Source organism: Sciurus carolinensis, chromosome 12 (genome assembly GCF_902686445.1).
Source record: "Sciurus carolinensis chromosome 12, mSciCar1.2, whole genome shotgun sequence".
Lineage (NCBI taxonomy): Eukaryota > Metazoa > Chordata > Mammalia > Rodentia > Sciuridae > Sciurus > Sciurus carolinensis.
Genome location: NC_062224.1, coordinates 50269671 through 50296498, shown reverse-complemented (window position 1 = coordinate 50296498; position 26828 = coordinate 50269671). Strand labels below are relative to the sequence as shown.

The window sequence follows — 26828 nt, the reverse complement described above, 5'->3', positions numbered from 1 at the left end:
AATTTATCTCTAACGTTGTTGCAAAGGGGCTTCTGGGGAAAGCCAGATTCCCAGGAGAGTTTAAATGATGAATAAAAGATTAATAAGGAAACAATGGCCAGTTATTGAACATTTTGTGCTTAGTGCTTTATGTAGGCTGCTTCATCCTCAGAACAATCCTATGTGATATTAATTCTGACCCCATTTTACAGAAGGACTCAGGACACCTAAACAGCTTGCTAAATTCATGCAGCAGATAAATGGTGGATTTGGAATGAAGACACTTGGTCTGATTCCAAAGTCACCCGAGCCCATCTCCAGTATGCCAGGATGGAAAAGGAAAATAACTGCGCATGGGTGGTTGTGTATTTTTCTCAGTGGCACAGAAACTCATTAACTGACTAGAAGATTTAGCAGGGAGTTTTAAGATTCAAATGAAGTGACTTGAATTTTCTAGCAGCGTTATAATTTTGTATTACAATTTTGTAGAACAGCAGGAGTTTGGATGTGCAAACAACTTGCACAGGCTATTCCCAAGTGTTGGCTCTCAGCAAATGCCTGGGAGGGGCATACAGCATAGATTTGGAGCATTTTTGAAAACTCAGATTCACAATGAGTTCCACATTCAGTTCTGATCCTCCCTCTGGCCCCCACACTGGGCACTTCCTCAAGGCCTAAGAAGGGAGCCTCTACTTGTCCAGAACATTCTTGTTAAATCACTGGCTTAAAAAGTTGTGAAAGGAGTCAGCAGTCCCTGCATGACTGGGTAACCCAAACAGTTGATTGAGAACAAGACCAGCTCTCTGTCCCCTGGATGGCTCTGACTTGGCACAGATGTGTGGGGGAAGGTAGTGACTGTCTTAAAGCTCAAAGATGAAGCAGATACCTTTGAAAGGCTGAGCTGCCTCTTTGATTGTGTTTATGAATTCTACCCCTCCTTTTTGATTAATATTTGGCATAAGCAGGGTCCACAGAAAAAGCTCAAAGTGTAAATCTTGCTTTGCTAGGGAAGGCTCAGGATCTCTAGGATTTAGAACCAGGAATCCTTGGTGTTATTTCTGCTGCAGTATTAATAATTCACAGGGTCTAGGAAAATGCTAGCCTATTTCTGCCTTCACTTCCCAGTTGCATTCCTTCTTGTGATCTGATATCTTTCTGGTCCCCAAGATTCTCCCTGTCTCTTTCTGCAAGTCACTTAGAAAGTTGATTGTGTATGGTAACTCTGAGCATAGCATTTTTATTTTTCTCTGCTTGCACTTTTTTTCCTGTTTGGAACCTCTCCCTGCCTCTATAGCCTACATAAATCTTGTCTGTTCTTCAACTTCCTCTCTGAATCCTGCTCTGAGAACTGGTTCCTTCTTCCCCTGAAACTTAACAGTATTTATTGTTTGAACTTCTCACCTGGCCTCTGTGGGCCACTGCCCTGTGTTCTAGTTACCTTTTCCTTGTTTCCCCTGATTACCCAGCTACTTTGAAAGTTGAAGCAAATAGCTTATCCTATTCTCTTGTGTTTCTCTCAGTATTAGCACAAAGACTGGCATGTAACACAACAAATTCAGGTCAACTGAATGTAAAACAATATTAACCATAGCAGTGGCTAACTTCTACGGAATGTGTAATGATATCAGAAAGATGCTAAGAGCTTTACGTGCATTCATTACTATAAAATATTTAGGTTTTCTTATCCATATTTTACAGTGGAGGAAACTGATGTGAAATATCAAGATAATTATCACCTTATTAAAAGATGCTAAACCTGAGATTTAGCCCAGAGCCATGACCACCACCCCACCCTGCCCTAATCAAGAAATCCTTGATGACTGATTAAAACAACAATGAAACAAGGTAGGGATGTTCAAAGTTAAGATGAACATGATGTAGAAATGGTGGGCTGAAGGAAAAGGAGATATGAATAAGAGATGTGCTGTATCTATGGAAATAACAATACAGTTGCAGATTGAACCTACTTATCCTCTAGAATGGGCAATTTATTTACAGTTTTGAACCCTAGCTCTGAAGTAAAAAAGACTGGCTTTAAATTATGGCATTTTCTGGTAAATGGATGGAGTTGGAGAATATCATGCTAAGTGAAATAAGCCACCCCAAAAAACCAAAGGCTGAATGTTTTCTTGATATGCAGATGCTAATTCACAATGAGGTGGGGGGGCGGGATAGAGGAGATTAGAGTTACTTTACATTAGGGAGAGGGGAGTGAAGGGAGGGGAAAGGGTATGGGGGTAGGAAGGATAGTAGAGTGAAACAGACATTATTACCTCACGAGCATGTATGACTGCATGACCAATGTGATCCTATAATATGTATAATCAGAAAAAATGAGAAATTATATTTCATTTATGAATGATTTATCAAAATGTATAAGTGCATTCTACAACTAATTAGAAAAAAATTTAAAAAAAAATAAAGGAAACAATAAAAAACTAAATTTTAATATTAAAAAAAAATCCCTGGCTCCAATGGTTGTGAGTGCTAAGGTGAGCAAAAGAAAGGACCTACTGGTGGAAGATGGTTAACATTGTGTGTGATCCAGTGTTTTCTACAGTTACCCAACACAGTGATTAAGAACTGACCCAAATATGGCCTCTGGTGGTTGCTTACTAGCTGTGTGCCTTTGGTTCTTGTGACCAAACTTACATTTTATTACCCGTGAAATGGGGCAATTAGTGAAAGTAGCTCCCTCATAGAATCATTGGGAAAATCAATGTATATGTAAAGCACCTGCACAGAACTAAATAAATGACATTGCTCTTTGTTTTGTTTAAACTTTTTGCAGTTTTAACAGGTCTGGACAAGTTGTTTCATTGCATGGGTGAGCTGTAGCCTTAGTAGAAGAGATCCCACTGGACTAGGTTCACCAGATTCCACAGCACTCTCATTCTATGAAGTGACTTTAATACAGGAATCTTACTGGACAGCGTTGGAGGGATTCTCAGCAATGTGCACTCACTGGTGAGAATCACTTCTCATAAGGATTCTCTCTTCTTCCAACAATGGTATAATGTCTTCCAACAATAGATAATGTCTATCCACATTTGAAAACTGTATTTGTTTCTTTGATTTGATATCATCAGGCGATCAGCTGAATATTCTTCAGAATTTCTTGAGACAGACACTTTAGACAATGGCTTGTATCACAACAGATGAGCTAATTGTTTCAAGGGTTTATCCTGGGCTTCATGATCATGGAGGCAAACTAAATAGAACATAGACATAGACTGAGGCCATGCCAACCTCAACCGTGCCCTTGATTCCTACCCCCGAGCACACAGCAAGAACTGGCAATTCATGACCTTCCATTGCCATTGCTGGAGCAGAGCCCTGAAACATGGTGTCAGCTGCAATTTGCCTCCCAGGGCTGAGTATCAACAAGCACTTCCCCTTTCTCAGAAAATGCTCAGGGTGTTCTGCACTCTTTATTTGGCCAAGAGAGAGTGCAAACTGTAGGTTATTTGGCCCAGCCTGTAAATAACAGTACATTCACAGAAAAGTCACAGTGGCTGCCCTAGGACAGGCAAATCGCAAACAAAACTCTGGCCTGGGGAAGCACAAACAAAGCTGCGTGGTGTGGGAGAGGCAGCCCCCACACTTGGATCCAGCCAAAAGTGAGGAGAGAACAGAGGGCTCTTTGGACTTCTAGGAACTACTGACTTGGTGACCTTCCTCCTGCTATGACTCCCCAGCAGGCCTCTGCTACTTAAGGTACCAACACTGCCTGCCTAGAATTTTTGGTTGAGCCTGTTTCCTGGCATGATGGTCAAAAAACTTTTTTGAATTTCCCCTGGAAACTTCAAGGTGCCTCACCATAACTATGATCATCCTAGCACTTAGCCTATGCTTATTTTGGAGATTGGTGCTTGTTTGGTTTTGGTAGTTAAGAATTGTTTATATCCCCACTCATCATGTCTCAGATGAGATGATAAGAATAGATCAGGTTCTTTCAATTTACTTTTACTCTGTAGCAAACGAGTAAATTGATAATTACGACTTACCATTGATAAGTATGTATTACTTATCAGTCTTGGTCTGAGCACTTTACATATAACATCTCATTCAATTCCAAGGGTACCACATGTAGTAAATAGTGTTGCTGTTTCCATTTTACAGATGAGAGGCTCCAAAGGATGAGTGGTGTGTCCTTAGACTCACCTCCTAGAGTTGGGACTTATATTAATCTGCCCTGATCCCTAGTTTTGCTTTTCCTGATTTTAGTTACCTGTAGTCAACCATGATCCAAAAATATGAAGTGGAAAATTTCAGAAAAAAGTTTTAAAATGTGTACTGTTCTGAATAGTGTTATGAAATCTCTCACCATCCCATTCCCTGTGTCTTGGACCTGAATCACCTTTTTTTCCAGTGTATTCATGCTGTATATACTACCTGCCCATTGGTCACTGTCCTGGTATTACAGTGCTTGTGTTCAAGTAACCTTTATTTTACTTAATAATGAACCAAAAGTGCAAAAGTAGTGGTGTTAGAAATTTGGATATGCCAAGGAGAAGTCATAAAATGCTTGCTTTAAGTGAGGAGGTGAAAGTACTACATTTTGAGAGAGACATTATCTTCACATAACTTTTATTACAATATATTGTCATAATTGCTCTATTTTATTGTTATTCTTTTAAATTTTATACTGGGTCTAATTTATAAATTAAAATCTATCAGAGGTTTTTTGCATAGATAGGAAAAGCCATAAAGGGTTCAGAACTCTCTGATGTTCTAGGCATCCATAGGGGTCTTGGAATATACCTCCTATGGATAAAAGGGAATTACTGTAAGTCTAATTCACTGACTCCAGTGCCCTTAACCTCAGGTAAAGCTGACTCCCTGGGATTAAGTTAACCACCCACTTGTACCTGAAGGTTGGATGTGGTCATGCGACTGAATTCTGGCTAATAAGATGTGAGTAGAACAGATGAGCCCCACTTCTAGGTCTGACCCATAGAAGTCTCTCACTGTGGCTCTTCCATTCTTTATCTTCAGCTAAATGAAGAGAAACCGAGATCCTGGAGGAGGACAGAGTCACAAAATGACACTGAATGAAACTGTGGAAGTTTCAACCAGAGTATGTTTAAGTTTATAGGTGTGAGAAATAAATTTCTATCTCATTATGTCACTGAGAGTTCCTAGTTATCTGCTGCAGACTCTAAAGTTACTTTAATTGCTGTATCATATGATAAAAATTGATTGATCGTACACTGTAAAATGTTACTGTTAGTGGACTCATACCAGAATTGCCACTTAGTTTTAAATTGTATGTTTTTTTTCCTCAATCTGCAGGGGATGTGGCCATAACTGGGAAATTCTCCTCGAACTTACAAAGATGATAAAGAGAGCCCATATCCTGTTTCCATCTTTCAAAGGGAATTAGCATGACATGAAAATAATCAGATTGCACAATAATCATTCATTGGAAACCCATCTGGTGTGGTGATGAGCTCATACCCTTGAGAATGAAGAAAATTTCCATCTGAGGCTGGATGGTATGACTTCCAAAACAGGACAGCTGGCTTTCAAAAGGTCCAGTGGTGAGGGGGGAACACTGCTTAGTAGAGAGTCCAGTGGCCCAGTAGCATAGTCAACATTATTGTACAAATGATTTAAAACTATGATAGGTGTTAAACATGGACGCATGACTGTTAGGCCTAACAAGTTCAGTGCTCTTGTCCTGCATGTGTAGCAACTTTGGGTTGTTACTTAGTGTTTTTCTCGCCCATCTTTGTCTCACCTGCTCCTCCTACTTAATTGCCACTTGTCTTTAAGATCTCTGCTTAAATATTACCCCTTCAGGAAGTTTTCTCTGACAGCTCAGAGAAGGGAAGCTTCCCTGATAGGCCATCAGGCACCTTGTTCTCCAAGCAATGACCTCCAACTTTATCATTACACAAGTTTGAAGAGTCTTGTGTGAACACTGTCACGTGATTAGTGATCATCAGATCTCGACTGAATGCAACCTCTAAGAATATGCACTTTTATTTGTTTTTGTTCACTATTCCATCTCCAGACACCTAGCATGCTGTCTGGCACATTGCAGGTGTTCATTAATGATTTGTCAGATGAATAAACAAAAACACATGAACGAATGAACAAATGAATGAAAAAATCTTCATTTAATTAATAGAGAACTTGAGGCAGAGGAAGTGGAATATGCCATACCTGGATTCAATGTAAAAACTAGACATAGAATTTAGGATGCTTGACTTGGCTGCTAGGCATCTTCTTCCAAATGGCTTTTGTGAAACAGACTACTCCAAATAACCATCACTTCCATAGCTGATGATAGCCCCAGAACCAATAACTACATTGTAGCTCCTGAGATGCTTCCCCAACCTCTAACTGCTCTGAGCCTTGAAAATACTCTATAAATTACTAAAGATATGCATTCATAGTTTTCTTGAAGTTAGAATACATGTCTTTCAATTGATGGAATTCTGAAAAGACACTCGTGAAAAATAGAACATTTTGAGGCTATAAATAAACTCTCCATTTAATTAAATAATCATTTTTTCAAGGCCATGGGAGAACAATTAGATTCCCTATCATTTCATTAGCTCCACTCAAGAGATCTCAACCAAACATACAATTTAAATAAAAAACTGGCTACACCCCTTCCAATGGGATTATTCTCCCTAAGTTCCACCATAGCAGAACTTGAGAAGCCTTCACTGTTCAAAGGCAGCTGGATGTTGATCAAAAGCTAAAATTCTGAGTTGATTTCTGCATTGCTTTGGCAGTGGCTTAGCCAACACTGGGTGGGACAGACCCAAACTGAGCAGTGGCTGATATAGTAACTGGAGGCTGATACTAAACCTCCAAATGCAGTATGATTTTCTCATCGGAACACAGAAAGTGCTATCCAGGAGGATGAAAACATCCCCTTGTCAGATTAAAAAAATACTTAATGAACAGAGTAAAAAATTAGCTATTTCCTCTGTCAAGGAAGAAGAATTTAAAAAATCCCCAAATAAGAGTTTTGCTTTCAGTTCTATCGCAAAGATGATTCTATATCATATAAGAAAATACTGCTGCAAAAGTCAGGGTACATGAAATTTAAGCATGCTGGTGCAGATACAACACATCATCCTTTACTGACAGGCACTTAATGAGTGGCTGGAAACACTAAAACAAACAAATGCCGGCTTGGCAAAGAAATCCAACACATGAGCTAATTGTTCTTCTCTAAGCAAGCCTTTTTGTCCTCTAAGCACAGCACATGTTGCAGATCATCAGAGAAGACCCCAGGCCCAAGCCATGTGCAGGCATTAAATATTACAAAGGATATCGCCCTTTGAAAACATACATTGTCACAACAAAATGATGAAAGGGGAACAGCAAAAATAGCAAATTGAGAATCAAAGCTCCACTTTCCACATGTGGAAACATTTTCTTGAATCACAGCCTACCCCATCAGTCCTGATCGGTTGCTTTCGTTATTTTGGAAGATACGTAGGAAGCATTGAAAACCCTGACTCATGTTAGAGGTATTACTGGTCCTTGGGAGGGCTGACCACTGATAGCATCAGAACCAATCATTACAGACAGTTGATAAGGTCATACTTGCGAACTGACTCCTGTTTCTAGAACTCTCAGTTTCAGAAGCGTACCTTCTACTCTGGAGGAAACCCACTCTGGGACTATAACCCCCAACCCAGGTTGATTAGGTGATCTCACACGTTTGTTTTTCTTGCTGTTGTGGAAATGTGGTGTTGGTAGGTCATGGCAGGTCTGGTGCTGTGAGGGCCAGTGTTAGAGTACTGGCTAAAAACTGTTGCATAGATTAAAAGTGGGAAAAAGGTGGGGGGCTCTCTCAAATTCCTAACACTTGGGTGGTCACTGTAGCCACTGGTCCATATTTCCTTCTAGAAGAAGCAGTGATGGGTGAGCTTACAACTTTGGAACACCAAGTACATTCAAACCATATTTCTTAGAAGAAGATGGGGATGTGCCCTGTGACCTCCAATATAGCCTACGTCCTAAAGCCAGGAGCAGAAAAGGACCAGGCACATTGACTGTTGTGTGCATCAGCAGGCATTGGAAAACAAAAAAACAGAAACAAAGTTTACAACTCTTATGAAGGGAGTAGTTTCTACAAATAGAGGGGAAAATAAACCCCAAACTAATGGCATCCAACTTAAAAAAATAATAATGTAAAACAGGCTTACATATGCCATACATATGTATTCTACAGCTCTGAAGCCAGAAGCAGTTTATAGTGAGCCAAAATTCAGATCGTTCATCTTATTTATTTTATTTTTCTTTTACTTTGCACTGTACAGCCAGGAGTGAGGTGGGGTTGGGAGAGTGGCAGAGGGTTCAGAGGGAGATTCATCTGGAAGCTTAAACTTTAGGGGTTCTCATTTGCTGGTGTCTCTGGGCTGATTCCTAGCAATGTGTTTGTATAACAATTTTTGCACAAGTGTCATCAGTTGTGACTAATTTCCTTTTCCACTTTGACTTCCCCTGTGTTAAACATCCCCGCTTGATCTAGTAGCATCGGAATGTCCATGGGCATTTTGAGTGAGGACACTTTTGGTTTGGGATAAGAGGGACATATGTATGAGTTTCACAGTCATTTCCATCTGTAGCCAAGTTCCTGTGAACTGCACCAGTGTAGGCACAGCTTCCGGCAGCGGCCCTCAGCCCAGGTGCTGATTCACCCTGTGCTGCCCAGGGACATCTCGAGATCTTACCACCAAGAACTACACCTTACAGCAGCACCTGGATGGAGGTATGTGGCCAGCAGAAGGGAATGAAGTATGAAGCACTGAGATCCAAAAGTCAGTCCAGGGGATATCTTCAATCATTAGATAGGTAAAGTTATAAAGAGAGCTTAGTTCTCATAAGCCCTAGCCAAAGGTAGCAGTTTTTTCCCTGCCAGGAGTATATATAACATACTGCACATCCACTTGTAAAAGTGACATATAATTTTTTCTTTGTTGAAGGAAATAGAGTATAATTGGATTTTCCCATAATTCCCGTGTCTAGAGGGCATATACCTCTAGTTTGACTATAAACAGCAAGTATGTTTTACAGTAGATCATAGAGGAAAGAAATTTAGGAAGAGTCTTCCCAAATTCTTCAATGGTTCTGAAATCAGCACATTTCCAGTGAAAAATTGTGAATCTGAGTCACCCTTCCAAACTCTGGGTACCGAAAGGACAAATATCAGTTTGTCTTGGTAGAAGAAGACTGACTTATCTTTCTAGTTCCTTTAAGGAATATATTACAAACTCATGGTCTCATGAAGAAGAGATCAAGGGTAGGCTGCAGAAAGACATAGGGATAAGAAAACAATAGGGATGATTAGCTGCTTAATTAAGAAATTTGCATTTTTCTTCTGGATTTTGTGATGCTTCTAACCTTTGCAGCTTTCTTCCATTTGAAACTTGTGATTTTCCTTTCACTTCTAAGTTTGTACAATTTTAAATGATTTTCCTTCTAAAGCTCCCTGGTTATGGATGTTTCACGACCTACAATTAACCCTTGCTTGGGAGAGTAATGAGATAAAGGAGTGTGGAAAAACACTTCAGAAAACCACATGTCCCTGTTGAGAAATGGTTGGTGCTACCCATCTGAGCTGCTGCACATCCCAGCCAGTGTTTGGGAAGCAAAATGGACATTGGGGTGTGAAGGAATGACTCCTAGAGTTGAAGCCAAGTCCTCTGTGAAGAAGGGCATTGCTCAGTCCAGGAATAAACCTGACCCTCTTCCTCTTTCTGGTGTGGCCACATTCATTCTTGTGATAATAAAGGTTGCTAGTGTTTAATGAATGCTTCCCCTGCCAACCTTGGACATAAACTGAGTGATCGGAGTTGGTTCTCATGATTGTTCTCTTGAGGTATTGCTTATGACTCTCATTTTTAGGTGCTACTATAGTACTGTCTGTCCTCTACAGATGCTCCACAGCTGATGATGGTCCTGATCAACCCATCATCGTTTGAGAATAGTAAGGCAAATGTGCTTAATTCATCCAGCCTGTGGAACATCATAGTTCAGCAACACAGCACACCGTGGAGTCTGGGCATTTATTTACCCCTGCCATCTCATGGCGATTGGGAGCTGCAGCTCACTGCCCATGGGCAGCGTGGCAAGAAGGACTCATACTGCATATTGCCAGTGTGGGAAAAGATCAGAATTCAAAATTTAAAGTATGGTTTCTACTGCATGTGTACTACTCCTTTGTTAAGCCAAACAATTAATTATATTAAAAATCATTTACTAGGAATACTGATTGCTAACCTCCACCCCCAGAGGTGCTTATTCTTTAAGTCTAAGGTGGGGCTCATGACATTATGTATATATTTTTAAAGTGTCCCCACTCCCAGTGATTCCAATGCTGCCTATTTGGGCTTTGGTAAGCAACTACTTGCTCCCTAATGGTGGGAAGAGGATCCTTCAGCCCTGGCTATTCAGCTGCAGTGTGTACATGAAAACCACTGGAAAGCTTATAAAATAGCCCAGCACTCAGACCCCTGATCAATTAAATCAGAATCTCTGGGAGGTAGGTCTGGGGAAGGGTGTTTTTAGAGTTCCCCAGATGAATCTAAAAGTCATCCAGGAATTGACAACCATCACTTTAGCCAATGAACAGACTGTGAGCCACACACACACACCACACACACACACACACACACACACACACAATTGCTTAAGCAAAATACATCAAAAAAAGGCCATCAATCACAGTATCTCTAATAAATAAACGCACTACTGTTGAATTTTTCCCAAGATAAATAACAGTATGAATACAGTCTGTTAAACAACAATAGCATTTCACATCTGTAGATTCTTCGGTATTTGCTACACAGTCTTACATATATCATTACAACACTATGAAGCTATATCCTTGTTTAGTAATGGAGAAGGTGAAGACCGGGAGACTTAGGAGACTTTTTGTCTAAGTTTTCCTTGAGCATATTATTCTCTGCATTTCTCTCAAAGCCTCTATTTGTTGAAATGTAATTATTTGTGTTCTTAACTCTTCCCCATGAGGCTATGAACACTTGAAGCTGGGTCAGTATATAATTTTGAATATCCCTTTAAACCAGCCATGCTGGCCAGTAGACAGCAGGCCTGGGAGCAGGTAGAAACTGCCCAGGACTTGGGAAGTCTTGTCTGGACGGCATTCAGACCACCCTGGTCCAGTGCAGCTGCATTTCGCTTTTGGCTTCCCTACCTTTTCCCAGCCCCCTCAGCTTGGCTCTGCAGACCGCTAACCCAGCAGCCTTGTTGTTAACCTGGCCCCCGGGGCTGGGGAACTAGTTTAGACCTGCTACCTTGGCCTTCCTTTCCGCAACTGCTTTCCAGACACCCCCTGCGGGAATTACCTCCCAGCTGCAAACAGGCTGTGTGGGTGAGAGGCATTTGGTTGGGTCAAACAACCTGGGTTGGCCAGAGTCTGACCATGGACAAGTCTGAGAACTGATTAGCCTATGAGTCTCAATTGCCCCTGACAGAGCCAGGTACATCACTGGCTCAGCAAGTGTCTGCTGAAATGAACTGTGATTGGGCAGGAATAAAATTTTTTCCAGGTCTGGTTACTAATAATTCAATGTTCTTTTCAGCATACTTAAGATGTTAATAGAAATCATGAGAAAGCCCCCAAGGGGGTCTGGCCCACCCTGCTTACTTGATTTGAAAGCTCAGTTTTTATGTAACTTGATGAGACAATTAAGAAGACAAACCTAGAGATGAAAAGAAAGTGGGATGTGGAGGCAAGGAGCCAGGCCCCAAAACACTTCTGTAACCACAGAAATGACTGGAAAAGATGGAATTATCTTCACTAAGTAATTACCCCAAATACCAAACTGGGGGATATTTGACTCTGAACTAAGGTTTCAGAAAAGCTTCAAATGGACAAACCAATCATGTTCTTTCTTGAGTCTCCCAGTTGGGAGGTTGTTTTCCAAAATTCTTTCAGATTCACAACTTGTCATTGGAAATATTTTGTGTAAAATTTTCAGATGATTGACAAACTTGGGAAGATTTTCCTCCAGTTTCTTTTACATATGATCTTTTGGAACCATAGTTGCTGTTTAGAGTAAAACTATAGGTATATACCCTTCGAGCATAAGAATTCCGGAGAAATGTCATCTCCAGAAACCCTGTGTACCCATGGGAAGATGAAGCGCAGGGCAGTGGTCTGCCAGTGACTGGTCCCCTTGGGCATGGCTTCCAAGGATCTGTCCCTTCAAAGCAAGTCCAGACATTCCATAAGGTGGGGGAGGAGAGCAGAGGCTACAGGGTCCTGAGCTGTTTAGACATTATGGTTTGTTAAGAGATTATGCACCACCAAATTATTCCTAAAAATACGAAGGCCAGCTGTGCCTGCCTGGTTACAAACAGTGAGGTGAGCCAACAAGCAAGGAGAGACTGCCAAAGCCACTCAAGTTGACTTAATGAAATAAAACCCGTTACCAAAAAACCCATCTGCCAGGCCAGAGGGAAAATGAGTGACACAGAGTGACACCTTCTTCCAGAGTCAGGCTAGGGGAAGTGCTCCCACTTTCTACTTTGCCTCCTCCTCTTCCCCTGTCCAACCAGGCTGATCCCTCTCAAGGTGGGCTAGGGCTGTCAGGATTTGACATTTCCTTAGCAAGCAGGGACGTGGACTAATACCACCAATCTAGACTGATGCTAGGCAAAGTCAGATGCTCTTGTCTCCCCTTTTTGAAGTACTCTGTACCGCTGGCCAGTCGGCTCAAAGTGCCAGCCTCTTGCAGAAAATACCCTCCTTGGGCTGTGGGTAGAGCTCTGTGGTAGAACACTTGCTTTGTATACATGAAGCCTTGGGTTCAATCCCCAGCATTACATAGAAGAAAAAAATGGAACCCATAAAATGTTCTTTTTCTCAAACTTAGGTGAAGGCTGTGTACAAGCGTTAGAGGTCCCTGGGTATGTCACAAAAGGGAGACAGAGAGATGAAGACTCCATATTGCTGTCTGGTGCTCTTGCTCCTGTCCCCCATAGCTACATTCCCTTTACCTGCTCTTCATCTCTGCCCTTCCAACTGGAGAACACACACTGAGCTACATCATCTATTGTGAGGGAAATGTGAACTAGTGAAAAGAGCACCCTTTGTCTTTGCAGCCAGAAGAACCACCGTTTTAATTACAGGGCTCTGTCATTTACTTGCTGGGTAACTTTGCACAACTTATATCCTTCTCCAAGTTTCAACAATCTCATCTGTCAAATGGAGACATGCACACCCCCTTCAGAGAGCTGCCTTGAAAACACGGCACACCTCACAGGGTCCCTGGCACCTCAAAGAAGATGCTCAATTAATGTTAATTGGTTCCCTGTTGATTGTAACATGTTTCAGAGTCCTAAGCACAAGTGACAATAGCTTACTTCCCTCCCGCTCATTCCATTCACTGCCTCCCCCTGCAAAGAAAAGTAAGAGGAGGTTGGTCCCACCTGGTAGACGGCCCTGGAGATGCACCATGGCTTCAGCATCAGCAGCAGGACCCGAAAGTTTCCCCCTCGGCAAGTCCTCAGTGCCCGGCAAGTGAGGTCCCAGTTACAAGGCACGTCCTCAGAGCCAGGCAGCCCTGCCGCCATGCCAGCTCCTAGGTCCCCTGCCTTTGCCCCTCTGCTTCCGGGCCCCACATACAGGGCTGTGTTCTTTCAGTAACACAGAGTTCCAATGCCACTAAGATTTAATCAGGCAAGGGAAAAATGCAGTCAAAATAACTCTGCTTCCTTTTGCTCTCCTCTCCCCCTACCTACCCTCACCACTCCCCTCACTAATCTTCAGAGACTGTTTTCCCTCAAGGATTAGCAGAAGGCTCCTAAATCAAAATGTTTTCTCCTTGTCTCTGGGGACTCACCAGGCACCAGGGAAAAATAAACCCCAGTGTACAGATAATCGCACATCCCTGCTTCTTGGTGGACTGTCTGGTACACTGAAGCTGGCTCTTTTGGCAGGTCAGAACAGAATTTAGTGAACAGCGCAAATCCAGAGACATTCCAGGGTGAGAAAGTGAAGCGAAGAGAGTTGCAGCCTCCCTGCCAACATTCCCAAGACATTCCATCTATTTTCTTAACTCTTTAAAACTTGGAGAACCCAAGAGTTCCTGCAGGGTGAAACAAAAAGTCCAATTTTATATCCACACTGGAGAGATTGCTATTTCTGTGGGCAACTTGTAAAAAACTGAACATTTTCTTTGGAAGCATCCCAAATTTAAGTTAGGATCAACAGAACTGCCAGGAAGCTTATCTGATACAGATAATATCCACATCCAAGATCTTGGAGGAAAATGGATAAAGGAGGTCAAGACAACCTATTCCATCTTTCTTTCCAGAGTTTATAGGAAAGCTCTGGCTATTTTATGGTTAAATGACATGTGGGACTTAACCCCAAGCACAGACATTCAGTTAGATGTGTCACAACTGCTTGCCATTTCACTCAAGTCCCTTTGATTGCTTATTATTTTTTAACCATGTTTCAAAAGGACACATGCATATTAATTCAGTAGATTTTATATTAAGAGGTAAGAACCCAAAGCTGGAAGGGGAGGTAAGGGATAAAGGAGGACACAGTCACAGCACACACCATGACTCCTACAATTAAGAGAAGGAGCAAGTTAATCTGTTTGTTTTTTTTTCTTTTTCTTTTTTTTTTAAGACAGGGTCTCACTAAGTTGCTTAGGGCCCCCCTAAGTTTCTGAGGCTGGCCTTGGACTTGTGATTCTTCTCCCTCAGCCTCCTGAGTCATTGGGATTAAAGGTATACACTACCATGCCTGACTAAATTTAAACTTAATATCATTTTGGTTGCATAGTTTTGAAAAACATGGATACTCTGAGACATATTTCTCTTCTGCACGTTTATTTATTTATTGACTTGTTTATTTATCCTTGCTTTAATCTCACCAGAGCATAACCTACTAGCTTACTGGAATGTCCTGGAGTCAGACATACCAGAACTTGAACTTGGCTCTACCAATTCCTGCATGACCTTACACATATTAATTAACTTCTTTTGATAATTTATCTATAAAATGGAAATAGTATCTACCTCATTGAGTTGTTGCAAAGACTGAATGAGGTAATGTATTTAAAATGAACAACCTGGTGTATGATATTTTTTAAGCACTCACCATGATCTGGTAATTCAAGGATGTTACCCATCACTGATAAAGCTCTTGAGATCATTTTGAAATTTGTGTTTCTCTAAATCATCTTCTCTTAGTCCCTTTTCTTCTTTTGCATGGATCTATGTATTAGTTCAGTTTAAAATTTTTTCATTGTTGAGTTTTATCATTTTTCCATGAATGATTCTTGGTAAAACACTATGCATGATTTTATTCCCGTATATAATTCCTTCATTTCTATATTCCTGTAATAAAAGTGCAGGTGTAGGGAGGGGGACAGGGCAAAAAAAATCTTCCATTTCTACAAATACCCCATCAACAGGGTCACTTTTATTTAAAAGGAGAAGGAATGAAGGAAGGAGAAAGAAAAACTAAAAACAGTATGCAGAAAATAATGGTTCCATCAACATTAGCTAACTGACTTGGTATTTTCTAGAAAAAACTAATGCAAGATATATGCTAGTCAGTTCTGCATATGGGCCCGAAAGCTCTCCCCTCTTGGGGAATTTGGCTGTGAACCAGGCTCTTATCCAAAGCATGTAATTATGGAACAGATAGGGAAATTCTGAAGGCATTGTTTTATTCTAAGATTAAATAATGTGACTTTAAAAAATAAAAAAAAAGGTTAAATATATATTTAGCTTATGGTCTGGGAATTTTAGTATAAAAGTGCCATAATAAATTTTCTAAAACCCATGACTGATTATGAACATATGAATTCCTGAGAACAGTAAGACTTACTCATACTGTCCTGAAATTTTACCACTTTTGGGGACCCGTGGACATCCTCCATGGAGGCTTGCTCTGGGGTCTGGAATCTAAGCCTGGTAATGCTGGCCTGAGTCTGAATCCACCAAAGCATGGGGTGACAGACTGCTTGTGCCAAGGACTGGTGGGGGATCCTGATGGATTTCACTGCCCAGGGTCTTCATTTATCTCCCTGACTCTGTCCTAGACTTCAGGTTGCTGACTCAAACAATCATAAGGATAGTCAAAGTATTGCAAATGTGATGGTTATTATTGCACGAAGCCCTGAGATTTTAAAAGAATTTAGAATCCTCAAAGCAATTAGATGCACACATTTGTGTGTCTTTGTGTGCATGTACGTTTTGTGTATCCAAATGTGTACTTGAGTATGTGTCTGTGACTATGTGTGTATGCATACGTCATGTTTGTGTGAGTGTGTGCGTGTGCACACTTTCATCTTGCAGAGGAGGAAATCACAGTGCAGAGGGCCAGAGTGCTTGTCACAGGAAGGTTGTGATAGAGTTGAACCACCACACCAGGGCTAATGACCTGAATTTTTCTTCCTAATCCTAACTTTTTTCAACACTTTATTTTTTCCTTAGAAAATAAGGGATTTTTTAAGGCAGTCTGCCACTTACATAGTTGATTTAAAAAAAAAAAAAAACTTCAGGAATAAAGGAGCAGGACAGAGTGATCTCCTAGGTGTCTGAAGGATGAGGAGCACCTTAGACTAGAAAGACAGAATTAGGAACATCACAGTATCACCTCCCCTCCTGGCAGACTTTTTGGCTAATGTTTGGGGTGAAAAGAGTGCAAGCAGAGTGAGTTGGCCCTGTTGGGTTAGTTGTGGAGTGGCTGCCGATTGCATGCCTTGGGGAACATTACCAGGAGAAGCTGAAGTCTTGGGTTCCGGGTTTTACATTTGGGAAGGGATCCAGGGCTGGGAACCCTAAAATCATGGGTGACTAGGGAGGGAGGCAGCCATTGCTAAAGTCACTGGCTCCTACCTGGGGACAGAGCAGGAGAGATGGATGGGAATGGCACAGAGGATCACAGCCAGCACTCACTGAGCCTCTCCCCAGGTGCCTTGTTCACAGCTCCCACCTGGGTCCAGCTCATGTTCATCTTCCCTGTCTCAGCTTCTCTGTGTTTTCTACTCCAGCTCTCAAATCCTTCTTCCCTGCTTTTGTTAAGACAGAAGAACTTTTTTTTTTAAAGTCAATAAATGCTTTGCCTGACGCTGGGGATGTTTTAAGACATAATTACTGCCTTAAAAAAACTTGGGGAAACTAAGTTGGAAGTAATGTCTAGCATAATTATGAACAAAATTTGCAATTACATAAATACACAGGAAATAGCACATGTACAGAGAAGCATATTTATAGCAACCAGAGAAATATATTCAGAAATGCTATCTAACATAACACGTCATAATCATTCACTGATTATGACTGGCATCTATTTGAGAAAACATCAGCCCCAAAATTGGCTGGGAGATTCCTGTATGCCAGGTCAAAATCAGCTGATGGGAGGTGCAAATGGCATTTTTAAAAATTTAATTAATTAAAAAAATTTTTGTGCTGGGGATTGAACCCAGAAGTGCTTAATCACGAGCCACATCCCCAGTAAGTGACGTTTTAAAAGAGAAGCTCTTGTATGTGTTTTGTTATATTTTCCTGATAGGATCTGGAGGTAAAGGGTGGTTACTCCAACATTGAAGTTCACATGTGGTCCGGCACCAAGAAACCTCAGTCAGGAATGAAACTGGCACAAACCAGATTCATTCTCTTGGAAGAACTGAAGAGGATCCATAGGCGACTTATTCCAAACCAAGACTGAGAAGGTGATAGGAAAACATTCAGAGGAAAGGCAGGGATTTGCATAGAAATGTTCATCGACCAGTTTCAAGTTTTGTAGGAAGCCCATTTTGGGTGTGTGTTGGGGAATTGTGTGCAGTCAACTGACAACCTATGTGCTTCTTCAGCTCTTAGCTACTAATCCTCATTTGAATTTGGCATTCTCCTTCTGCCTCCCAACATAGGACTCAAACCAAGGTTTAAATTTAGTGTACATTTCTTTCTTTCCTGCCATGGTATGTTTTTGTCATGAATTCTCCATGTGTAACCAAAATGCCCAGTGGGGGTTGAGTTGAAGCTTTGTTCTTTCAATGAAGGTGGTCCATTACTCTTTGTTAGTGTTCTTAAATTCCACTCACAAAAAAACCCACTGAGCTATAATTTATATGGCATGCACTTTACCAAAGGAAACTATTCAATGATTTTGCATATCCACAGGACTATACAACCATCACTGCAATCTAATTTTAGAATATTTTCATCACTCCAAATAAAAACCCTGTACCCATGAATTGTGATGGTTACTTCCCTTTTCTCCTTGCTCCCTCCTCAAGTTACTGGCAACCACTATCTACTTCCTGTCTCTACAATTTTGCCTATTCTGGACATTTTACATCCATGGGGTCCTTGTGTCTGGATCCTTTCACTTAGCATGATGCTTTCTAAGTTCATGCATTATAGCATGCATGAGTATTTAATTTCTTTTTCTTGCTAAATAAATATTCCTTGTATGAATAGATCACATTTTTGTTTAGCTATTCATCAGTTGATGAGCTTTTGGGTTGTTCCAATTTGGGGCTATTCTGAATAATGATGCTATGAGTGTCTGCATATGGGTTTTGGTGGAGATGTATGTTTTCCATTTCTCCTGGGTATATATACTGAGGGGTAGAATTGCTATGTCTTATGGTACCTTCAACCTTTCCAGGAACTGCTAGACTGTTTTCTATACTAGCCATATCATTTTACATCCCCAGCAGCTGCCTAGGAGGGGTCTGATTTCTCCACACCCTTACTGAACTTGTTATTGCCCATCTTTTTGATTCTAGTCAGCCTATTGGGTGGGAAGTGGTGGTGTTCTTGCTTTCCTAACTAAATCCCATACCATGGTCTTTGGGTAGGCAGCTGGAGGCAACAAGCAGAAAGGACTGCTTTTAAGGGGTTAGGCCACTGTTTCTCCTGCCTTAGCCCCCCGGCATGCTGCTGCTCATGGACTCCGGGGAAACGGAGTCGGACAGCTGAAGAGACCAGCATTTCCTCTTCCTTCTACATCAGCTCCTCCCCTAGCCCATTCTGCTCCTGACACTCTCACGCCCACCATATGGGGCAAAAGTCCAAACACTTCTGGAAGTTACCATTTGTCACTATATAATCCCTGTTCCAACTCTTTGGAAAAAGGATATTTAGAAATAGCACTTGCCTGGTTAAGTGAGTGGGTGATGCACAAAACCCAAACCCAAACAGTCTTTTGAAATCTGGAGGCATTTCAGGACTGCTCACTAACACATTTAATCCCATATTTGGATCTGGAAAATGTCCCAGCTCTGACAAAGAGTCATCATTGCATCACCATGTCTCAACCTAAGAACCCAAAAGACTCATTTATATAAATGCTCCGGAACTCACTATGCTCATTTGAGGGGGTTGGGAGAATAATTTTTAAAAAAATGCTTGGCTGTGTATATAAAAATATTTTGGGTCCCTGGGAAAGTACAAGAGAGTCAGGAGCTGCCCTCTGGCTTAAGCACTCTTGAGCAGCCAAGAGCTAAGTTTAGAAATATTCCCCCAAGCTCTACAAACCATCATGTTAGTGATCCTATAGCCACAAAAGTGATGTCATCTATCAGTTACCCCATCAGGAGAGTAAGCTTTCATATACACCCCAGGTCCCTACAGAAATAAACACAGCATCCTGAATTAAATCAGTCCAAGCTCTGAATAAAAAAATAAATACCCTCAGCTCTCATAACCTTATCTTACTTGGTTTCCATGGATCTCAGTGGCCAAGGATGATATTTTAGTTTATATTTTGCAACTTATGTTTATACGATCACAACCTTAAGTGGAAAACAAAGAGGGTTTTTGTTTTACTTAGAAGTTACAAACATTCAAAAAAGCAGTGGTCTGGAACCTGTCAATAGTTGAGTTGTTATTGTTTGTTTGTTTGTTTGTACCAGGTATTAAACTCAGGGGTGCTTAACCACTGAGCCACATCCTCAAGTCTTGTTTGGATTTTATTTAGAGACAGGGTCTAGCTGAGTTGCTTAGGGCCTCACTAATTTGCTGAGGCTGGCTTTGAACTCATGATACTCCTGCTCAGTCTCCTGAGCTTCTGGGATTACAGGCATGCCCACCATGCCTGGTCTCAATATTTGTAAAGTGAGGGTTCTGGTCACACCACAAAGGAGGGTCTGCTTGCTTGAGAACCATCTCCACAGCCCAGAGCCTCTTTCTTTCCACAGAAGAAGATGGAGCTGAGTTAATGGACATAGGAGAGTTGCCGGGGGGATAATTAACACTTTCCCTCCAAGAGTTGCTGACAGAGGTTAGTAAGTTGGTGACTAGAAGCTACGAGGAGGTTTTAGGATAGCTTAGAGAGAAGAAAGTTCATGTCCTCTCAGGCGTAGAAGAGGACAAGTGGAATGTAGAAGCCTCTGCCTCCTCCTGGTGCTGGGGGTTGAACCCAGGGTCTCATATATGCTAGGCAAGTGCTCTACCAATGAGCTACACCCACAGCCCTTCCAAATCTTCTGACTGGCAATCTTACTTTCCTTTTATCCTGAGTGTCTTAAACTTAATGGGAATGTAGAAACCATCGAATGAATGAAAATGTGTATTTTCTGTGGTGCTGGGGATGGAATCCAGGACCTCCCATATGCTAGGCAAGGCTTTACCACAGAGGCCTCCTCAGCTCAGGGGTGTGTCTTATCTGGGAAAGCACAGGAAGTGCTTTTTAGTGCTGCTCTTGGGTGATCACACCTACACCTGCTCTACCCGCCTGTGGCTTAAACTCCCCAACCTGCAGAATGGCTGTTTCTCTCTTTTCAATTTCTCGAAGAGCAAGATTATGAGGGTTTGTTATGGTTTGGATGTGAGGTATCCCCCACAGCTCACATGTGAGACGGTGCAAGAAGGTTCAGAGGAGAAATGGTTGGGTTGTGAGAGTCTTAACCCAATCAGTGATTTAATCCTCTGATAGGGATTAACTGAGTGGCTGGAGGAGATGGGAATTGGGCATGGCTTTGGGTATCTTTTTGTATCTGGCAAGTGGTCTCTGTCTCTGATTCCTGATCACCATGTGAGCTGCTTCCCTCTGTCAAGCTCTTCCTCCACGACGTTGTCTCACGTTGAGCCCCAAGGAATGGAACTGGCCTATTATGGACGAAGACCTCTGAACCTGTGAACCCTCAATAAATTTTTCTTCCTTTACAATTGTGCTGGTGGGGTCCTTTAGTCACAGAGTGAAAAAGTTCCTTTCTCATTCAAAAGTGAAAATGTCACACACATGTCAAAGACAAGGTCAGAAGCTTGATGAGTGGGACTGGAAAGGCCCTGCTAATGTAGGTACTGTAGGTTAGATGCACTTTTGCTGAGCTAATGACTCTGGGAAGCCATTTTCTAGTCAACATTTTATTTCTCTCACTTTCTTAGAATGCTTTTCTCAAGGCAAAAAGGAAAGCAGAGGTGTAAAGGAAGTCCAGCCATATGAAAAATCCAGCTGGGACACTGTCTACAAGTATGAATGGCCCCACTCCAGAGCTCTGTGTCACAGTGTCATTGAGTTCAGAGACTGGTACTTCTCCAAGTTCTTAACTGTGGCTGGTGGCTACAGGACTATATTCCCACATGGCTGCCCTGAAACCTCTTTTATTGTCGTTCATCACATATTCTATACATTTAGCCCTCCATATCTGTGGGCTAAACAACTGTAGATTCAGATTAAAAATATATTTTTTAAAAATTTCACTTGACTAGGTATGATGGTGCATGTCTGTAATGCCAACCATATGGGAGGCTAGAGCAGGAGGATTACAAATTTGAGACCAGCCTCAGCAACTTAGCAAGACCCAATGTCAAAATAAAACATAAAAGGGATTGGGGATGTGTGGTATTTGTAGAGTACCCCTGGGTTCAATTCCTAGTACCCACCCTTAAACACCTCTGTACTGAACATGTACAGATGTTTTTCCTTATCATTATTCCTAAACAATAAAGTAAAACAACTATTTATATAACATTTGCATTGTATTAGATATAAGTAATCTAGAGATGATTTATAGTATATAGAAGGATATGTAAGGATCCCAAGAAAACATTACACCATTTTATATAAAGGACTTGAGCATCCAGGGATTTTGGTATCTGCATGGTGACCAAAGGATGACAGTACATGCTAGGGAATTCTGGAACCTTCTGTGAAGGGATTTATAGGTAATAGGTTAAGTTAAAAATATATATTGTTTATTATTTTAACAAAATTCCCCTTGTGAAACAACACTCAAAACAAAAATGATAGAAAAAATCCAATAAAGCAACAAGAAACCATGCATTATCTATGCTAAGTTGGTCAAGAGGGATTCGTTTAGTTACTGAAATGGACTTTTGTATTACATATTCAAAGTAAAAAAATGAATGCTCTGGTGTGCACAAAATCAGGCCTGTTTTAGAATAAGCTTATTATTTTACTGAGTTGCCTAGACTTCTGCTGACTAACTCAAGCTGTAATTTCTCATTAAGATCACTTACAGATAAAAACATTTATTTGTAGTACTGACTTTTGGAACCATTTAAATTAGCCCAACCATAGGTGGTGTGGTCTGCTTTGTATCCATGGCTGACTTAAGATGGTAGATATGGGTTAGGCTTTGATGACAGAGACTGAAAAAGCAAGAGCTCACAATTATCTTGGTGTGGGAGGTCTAGGGAAATTGGAAATCAGGAGAGTGACATGGCATCTATTGTCATTCAGAATTTAAGGGTTAAGATGAATCTTTTAAGTTCAAAACTGTTATCAAAATATCTGTGAATGATGAATCCAGAGTTCAGGTCGACCAGGAGGCCAGAAAGCAGGTGAATCAAAAGAAAACAAACTGAAAATATAAAGGAAGAGGCAACCTGGAGCGACATAGACCTAAAGAGGAGCCAGCAGCTCAGACCCTGATTCATCTGCCTGAGCCAGGGGATTTTGATATCCTTCCTGTTGGGGCAGAGGACTAGCTCCCAGCAGGTCACCAAGGACCTGCCAGTGGAAGCAGGTGAAGAGGAAGTGAAGCCAGGCTACCTGCACTGCTACCTGTATCAGTCATCGAAGAATTCCTTCTATGTGCATCTTGTCTAAGTCCTACCAATTTCTGAAAACCACCTGGTGAACTCTAGAAGTGAAATATTTACTTAATTCACTGTGCAGTGTGTCCTTCAACTTGCAAAATGTCCTTTTCCTCATTTGGAATAAAGCAAAGTTCATCCTCTGTAAGCTGAGGTAACTCTGAATGGAAGAGCCAGGAGGGCCAGGTAAATACCAAATGGAAAGAAATGGAATGCCCTTTAATCATCTGAGAGAGAAAATATAATTACACCCTTCAGGCTATGAAAACATGAAAATTTATAAGGAAAACTAGCTTAGACTTTATTGTTTGATGAACCATGAAACAAAAGAGAATGAATTTTTTTCCTCTTTTTTTATGGTACAGGAGATTGAATTCAAGGGTGCTCAACCACTGAACTATATCCCCAATTCTTCTTATTTTTCATTTTGAGAAAGAGTCTCATTATGTCACCAAGTCTGGCCTTAAATTTGTATTTTCCTGCCTCAGTCTCCCAGGTTGCTGGGATTACAGGCAGACCCCACCATGCTTGACTGGTATTATTTTTAAGAAGCATCCCAGAGTTTCTTATGTGTAGACAAGTCCCACCCTCGTGGTGGTGTTGTGTAAGGGTTGTGGCCAATGGCTCCCTCACCTTAGCCTGTTTCAGAATTGCCTGCATGGTATGCTAAAACACAACTCTGGGCCTAATGTGTGTTTGTGACTCAGTAGATCTACTGGAGGGCTCAAGGATTTGCAATAACAAGTTTCTGGTGTCCTGGCCTTGGGGCCACATTGAGACCCCCAGGTCTAAGACCATTATACTTCTCAGTTCTTGCACTTAGAATGATTGAAAGAAATAGATGCCATCTGTGTCCATTGCTTTATGACTGAAAAAAATAAAATAGTTAAAGTATTTTCTTAAAAGCAATAGAATTTTGAGGACTCATAAGAGCCCACATATTGACTTGAACCTGGGTATTAGGAAGATGCATTTGCTCCTATACTAAACTGGTTTCTTAGTGATATCCCACTGTCAGGAATGAAGCCACCAAGCCCTTTCTCTCTGGGGACCAGAGAGACCAGAACAAAGGTTACACCCTGCATCCAACAAAGAGCATTTAGACTCTTGTTTTAGAAATGAGTGACTCATCCCTGGGTCATTTATTAGTCTATCTCTCTCCTCTCCTCCCTGACCACCAGGAAACTGCAGGCGACACACTCAGTTTTCTTTATCTGGAGGCACAAAGGATACAAACATTGCTGATCTGGGAACCTGACTTCCTGTTATTAAGGAGGACATCCTACAATTTAACTGAGCAAGATTTCTAAGCTAAGTCGAAAGTCTAATGATTTCAGAGTTTGCTTCCCACCTAAAATTAGCTAGGTCACAGCTGTAAGGGAGAAGAAGACAAAATGAAATCACTCCAAGGCAGGAGCACTCCATGTCAAACACACATTGTTTTTTAAAAGAAGGAGTTCCCAATTTAACAGAAAGGAGCACATTTGAGATAGGATAGAAAATAATAACAATAAAATAATCTGATCAGACAGTAGGCAAAGGAGGTGTCTCAGGTGTACTTATTAATATTTATACAGAGAGAAGGGAATGAAAATGACCTTCATGTCCAAAGACTACGCTATGTCTCTAATCTGTGCATGAGGACTTTAGAATTATGTACGACTCATTTGATTATGCAGAGGTTAAGACCCTGGACTGTTCAGGTCAGCAGGACTTCCAAATTTGGCCAATGTGAACTTCTCATAGCAGATTCTTTGACCTTGGTGGAGCATCAGGGAGAGAGAGCCCATTGCAGAGTGGATTATATTTTTATGTCCACAGTATCCAAGGAAGGAATGCATTTCAGGAAGGAATACAAATGTGCTGTCTATTCCTTTCTGTCTTATGACCCCCTAAGCCACAGGGATTTCATTTCTCATTGAGTGGGTTGGACAGTTACTACTGATCTTGCCTGAATGTCCCTGTAAACTATGGTAAATATGACAGATAGAGATTTAACAGGGCAATATGCATCTGTTCTTCTTTGAATCAAATCAGAAAGGACAATCATCTATATGCAGTATCTCCCAAGGATACTTGAGAACCTTGACCACGAAGCATCCTCCCTGGAACCTAGCCCCAACAACCACTTCAGAGCTTGTTGGACATGTGGACTGAATCTGCATTTGACAACATCTTCAGGTGATTCCTTAATACCCTGAAGTTTGAGAAACATGGCGTCTCACAGTAACCTATAGGAGTGATTTTCAATTTTTTTTTTCAGTTATGAAAATCTTTTCCCAAATGAAATCTTCCATTGGAAACACGAGAAACACCTTAGAAACACAGCTCCTCTGGTTGAGACAAGGGCGAAGACTCGAGGTCTTCCCAGCCCCCTAGTGGTAGGGACCCCACGCCCCTCCACTTCTTGTAATAGCTGCCTTTGCTTCTATGGGGGTGACAGAGATCACTTGCACCTGAAAGTGGTGACCCCAACATCTGGGGAACAAAGGCCACCTCTGTGAACCTTCTGAATAAACAAAACCTGGCATATTATGGGTTCTCTAGCAATATTAAGTGATTAACAGCTGAACTTTGTTTTGGTGCTGGGAATTGAACCCAGGACCACGAGCAGGGTAGGCAAACGTTCTATCATGGAGCTACACCCTCAGCAGCAGCAACTGATCCTAAAGTAAGACTACAAGGGACTAGAGGTGTAACTCAGTGGTAAAGGACTTGCCAGGCATGTGTGAGGCTCTGGGTCTGATCCCCAGCACCCAAACAAAACAGAACAAAAACAACACACAAAACCCCAAACAAACCAAAATGCAAACCAAAACAAAAGAAAATATGGAGAAGTAGAGCTTAGAATTTCCAGGGATGGATGGATGTAGAAGGAGAAATAAAAGAAAGCAGGGAGATGGTACACTTAATATGAGAAGATACGACAGAGATGGCAAGGGAAGTGACCCTATAGTTAGCGTTGCCAGATCAAATATAGGACACCCCGTCATATTTGACTTTCAGACGCACACAGCAGGACATGCTTATTGTGTAATATGATTTCTTGTTTATCTGAAATTCAAAAGTAACTGGGCATGGTATATTTTCATTTGCAGAATCAGACAGCTCCACCTATTGTGCCTCTCTGAATGACATTTTTCTCAGCAGCTTGGGCCCGGATATTCTCACTTCAGGTTCAACCCCAGTCACCTTCCCTCTGGAGAGTTCTCTGGATTCAAACCTGGGTTCTGCCACTGCTGGCTGTAAAACCCTGGGTAAATGATTTGATCTTTCTGTTCTGTTTTCCTCTTCTGTGAGGTGGGGATACAAAGATAGGGCAGCCTCAAAAAACTGGTCAGAGGGTCAAAGGAGAACAGATTTGTGAAGAGAGCAGTGCACATAGTAAGAGCTCATTAAATGGACTTTCCAGTCTTGTCTATCCAGGTGAGGTCTTAGGGGGCCTCAGTAACTTCCTTTGTGTGTGAATCTACACCTGGTCATTTTCTTGAAGATGTGAGACCAATCTGAAGGGGGACATGGAACACAGAGAAGAGGAAGGGGTAAGCCACGAGGGAGGTGCTTTCTTCTCCTTTCCAAGGACCCGACCTGGCTCAGCTGTCTGCAGAGTGCATGCCCATGCTCACCTTCCCAGGGGCCATGTCTGGACTGAGGAAGGAGGGAGGAAAATGTGTAATTTGATATGTGCTCCTTGCCCCTTTTGACCCTGTTAATTCTCTCCAGGGCGGAAGTATGGCCTGCTCTGGAGACCTCCCTTGGCCAGAGCATCTTGGCCTGCAGGGAGACAAATCTTGTTTCCTGGCACTTAGCTG

General features: G+C 41.6%; 1 protein-coding gene across 4 annotated transcripts in view; it reads right to left on the bottom strand.

The window, feature by feature from the left end:
- Frmd4a (FERM domain containing 4A) overlaps window positions 1–26828 on the bottom strand; it is a 420775-nt gene that overhangs the window by 244577 nt on the left and 149370 nt on the right. The window contains exon 1 of one of the 4 annotated variants that reach the window (XM_047520297.1): window positions 13411–13569. The exons of the other annotated variants lie outside the window; for them this stretch is intronic. Within the exon in view, the coding sequence (XP_047376253.1) occupies window positions 13411–13554 (144 nt within the window). The 5' untranslated portion in view covers window positions 13555–13569. Of the gene's footprint in view, window positions 1–13410; window positions 13570–26828 lie in introns of those variants that run through there. 4 annotated transcript variants of the gene reach the window in all.